Source organism: Octopus bimaculoides, chromosome 6, assembly GCF_001194135.2.
Source record: "Octopus bimaculoides isolate UCB-OBI-ISO-001 chromosome 6, ASM119413v2, whole genome shotgun sequence".
Lineage (NCBI taxonomy): Eukaryota > Metazoa > Mollusca > Cephalopoda > Octopoda > Octopodidae > Octopus > Octopus bimaculoides.
In genome coordinates this window covers 2,813,880-2,817,813 of record NC_068986.1, presented here as the reverse complement: position 1 = coordinate 2,817,813, position 3,934 = coordinate 2,813,880, and the positions used below count along the sequence as shown (strand labels likewise).

The window sequence follows — 3,934 nt, the reverse complement described above, 5'->3', positions numbered from 1 at the left end:
AATCTTTTAGAAAAATAAACAAATCACGTTAGTAAAATCTCGTAGTATTGAGATAATGTGAGGGCTTTTCTTCCAGAATGCTCAGAACCGGGAGAAAAGCAAAATTAACTGAGGTGGATGTCAACAGAGAAAATATTGACTTCCAAAAAGTGGAAAAAGTAAATGGAGGGAAAAAAGTTGGTAGATATTTCAGTGTGAACGCAAATAGCTGTTACGTGGTAGCAGGGTATGCTAAAAATAGCAACCAAAACGGAAAAAGGAGCCGTTTACGCTTGGTTTCGATGTCACATTCGTTGGAAGCATGCAAAATAACCTGGAAAAGAAAAAAAAACCCGCGAAACAAAACTCCCTTGGTAAGAAACTTCGAGGTCCCTACCACCCTTCACACCTTTCTTTTCTGGAAAAAAGTGGCTTGCGGCAGATTTGGCGGTGAGATACGTTGAATGCACTCGTAAAAACTATGAAAAAAATAATTCCACACCGAGGTACAAAATATTTATTGAAAGAATAAAATCTTGTACAGATTATACCTGTTTTTTTTAATTAATTCAAATTAATGTAGCTCATCTTGAAAAGTGGCAAAATTTTTGTCGGTTGAATTTTAGTAACAAATCAAACAGGTAAGATGCATTAAGATTTTCAATTTTAGTGTTTATCCATAGTATTATTGCTTTTACACCTGTTAACTGAATTTACCTGCCCATAAAATTCAAATTTACGCACCATGATCAGCTAAATTTACATAACAATAAACCAGTGGTATATAAAGCACCCACTGACAAAACTTCAAATCTGTATGTAAAAAATTCACAAAGTTACAAGCAAATATTGTGGACATCCCTCTTTAACCTGAATAATTCAAAATAATGCGAACAAATAAGCATTACATTTGACAGATTAATATGAACACTAAAGATGTTTTTAGGTGTTATTTTTCTTACACACACACACACATAACACGGCCTCGATCGGTTGGGATTCCATGTGTGTCACTTTGGCATCGTCATTCCATGAAATTTGTTTATGGGGAGAAAAATATTGAAAAATATCAATAGATGTGTGAGTGAGAAAGAAACAAGGAGGGAGGTTTTGAGATGTGCTAGAAAGAACAGCCAGATATCCCTTAAATCACACATTTTCCTCAGAAATTATTGACATTTTTTTAAAATTGAAAATGTTTCACGGATTTTAAGTGAAAAAAAATGGCCAAACTCGTTTTGAACTGAGGTAGTGAGAGGGTGGCGGGAGTGAAAAAAATTTCAAAATTTTTTGGGTTTTCGTGAAGATGCCTCCCATCATTCTAAAGACTTTGGTGAAAAACATTGGAAAAAATCCCCTTCAAAACGGAGAAATTTCAACTTCTGTAGGCCGTCCGATCCGGAAATCTGTTTTCCAGAAACTCCTCGACATGTGTGTATGTATGCATGTATGCATGTATGTATGGATGTATGTATGCATGTATGTATGCATGTATGTATGCATGTATGTATGTATGTATGTGTACGTGCGTGCGTGGGTGCATGCATTTATGTATGTATGTATGATTTTTCTTTGAGTTTAATTTAAGTTCTTCTTGGGAGAGTTCAAGCCAGTCACTAACAAAGCGACAAGATTTCTTGAGTTAAGAGAGTTCCTGGTGTTTCTCAATATATGTTTGAAACGGTGTGTTGGTTGAAATATTGAAGTATACATCCAAGTGTGTGCATCTATTCACATAAGAATCTTAGATGGAGTATTTTTGGAACGTCATACAGATCTTCACTGTGCCACCAGTGTCAATCTCGCGGTTAGAAACGCAGCGAACCAGTGGATGGCCTATCAGACCCCTGTAACCAATGATGCTATTGTTAAAAAAAAAACTTCTTAAAATTTAAATACACAAGTAGTAGAAATATAACAAATATAGTTTAGGTAGACATCTATTCTTTTTACTGTTATACGCCACGGTGTTAACGTTGACTCTGCATTAAAATTCATGATAAAGAAGAATAATTTTTGCCAATATTGATTAATATAAAGACATAATAATATTCTTTTGTTATATAACGCAAGCTGGTAGTATCGTTAGCGCACCGGACAAAATGCTTAGCGACATTTCGTCCGTATTTACATTCTGAGTTCATATTCCACCGAAGTCGACTTTGTTCTTCATCCTTTCAGGGTCGATAAAATAAATACCAGTTGACTACTAGGGTCGGTGTAATCGACTTAGCCCCCTCCCTCTGAAACTGCTGGCCTTGTGCAAAAATTAGAAACCAATATTTTTTTGCAGCATTGCAATCCTTTATTTTGAAACAGATCTCCAGTATTAAAATGTGTTTCTGTTTTAGTCAAAAATTTAACATTTTGCTTCGAAATATATTTAACTATATCGAACAGACGGATTTGCTATGTACTGCATTAAAATGTCCCTTCATAAATTAGATGTACTCAACAAATCTTTGGTTTCTTTTAATAACTGGTTAACCAATAAATATATCTTATTTAACTAGAGATTTTATGGGTTTTTCTTTTTCTTTTTCTTTTTTACATTCAGTATATTTTCCGGATATCCGTTTAGTTCTTTTCAAATGTTATGCAGAAGCGGGCTTTCAACGTCTCTCAAAAATGTTAGTTTAAAGACACCACTTCCAGTCCCTAAATAATGTAACAGAAAAAGAAGGTCTCTCGATCCAAAATATACTATTACACTTTTGCTATATGAGGAAAATACGCGATAGATGAAATACATATAAACATGATTTTCTAATATCAAAATGGTGACCTGCATTTTGTGTAGTTGGCATTGCTTTTTGTGTCACCCTTTATGTTCTATAGCATCAGGAAATTAGAAACAATATACACACAGAAATTAAAATTAAGAATGAATATTTTTAATGAATGGATTTAATTTTATATGATACTTAACATAATTTTGCTAGCACGTTATTTTATACATATACATGCATACGCACACACACACAAACACACACACACACACACACACACACACACACACACACACACATATATATATATATTAAAAAAAACTTCAAAGAGTTAAGATGTAAAGCAATTCTATTCATATTTTCGATTTTGCGCTGCATACAAAGTAAACACCCCGAAGCCACAATAATGCGAGAGTGATTTCTTTTTCTAAATAAAAGCTAGTTATACAGGGCTAACAAATGGGCCATTTGTAGCGCTAGGTTTAAATTGTCCAATGAGCAATGGCGCTTTTGTAGTTTTCTAAGTTTCTGCATTGATTCTCACATAACTGGAAGAATAGTTTATTGAGGAGAAAGTGTATCAGAACTAAAGGCTTAATCTAATAAACAGAAAACACCTGTTGACTATCGGCATTACCGCTCAATTCTTTATTCTCATTCCTTTAGTCCAATTCTTTACAGTATATCACTTACTACACTGAAGAAATTAACGAAGATGAGAATAGATTTTAACTAAAATTTAAAATCATACATATATATAGAGAGAGAGAGACATTTATATAAGTGGGCGTGACCTTTTCACTTTCAATATACAATTGTCTTGAGAATCAACCATCTGCTAAAATAGTAATATAAACTAAGCTCAAAGTGTAAGGCCTCTGTCAGTTGGAAACGAATCAGGCGACCAAAACAAACCATGAAGTTTTCAGCTCCGGTCCTTTTCCTATTTGCGGTCGTGTACGCAAGTGGTACGTACCGAATATTCCAACAGAGATATTTTAATAGAAATCCAACCCAAACCTTAACGTATCTTGTACTACATTTATTATTACTAATGCCTTTAGGGTGAGTAGAGTATTTATTTAAAAAACAAAAACAAAATTAGCTGTTTTCCATCAGTTAAAATAAGCTGTCTGTAAAACAAAAGTAGCTTATTTTGTTGCTACTTAGAATAGTTGGAAATTTAACCATCTGAAAACGTGTGTGTGTGTGTGTGTGTGTGTGTG

At 33.9% G+C, this 3,934-nt stretch overlaps 1 protein-coding gene across 1 annotated transcript in view; it reads left to right on the top strand.

Moving 5' to 3' along the window:
* The first annotated feature begins 3,568 nt into the window (after positions 1–3,568).
* The window catches only part of LOC106875292 (uncharacterized), a 16,631-nt gene continuing 16,265 nt past the window's right edge, over positions 3,569–3,934 (top strand). Inside the window, exon 1 of the mRNA XM_014923382.2 lies at positions 3,569–3,676. Within this exon, the coding sequence (XP_014778868.1) occupies positions 3,625–3,676 (52 nt within the window). The 5' untranslated portion in view covers positions 3,569–3,624. The remainder of the gene's footprint in view (positions 3,677–3,934) is intronic.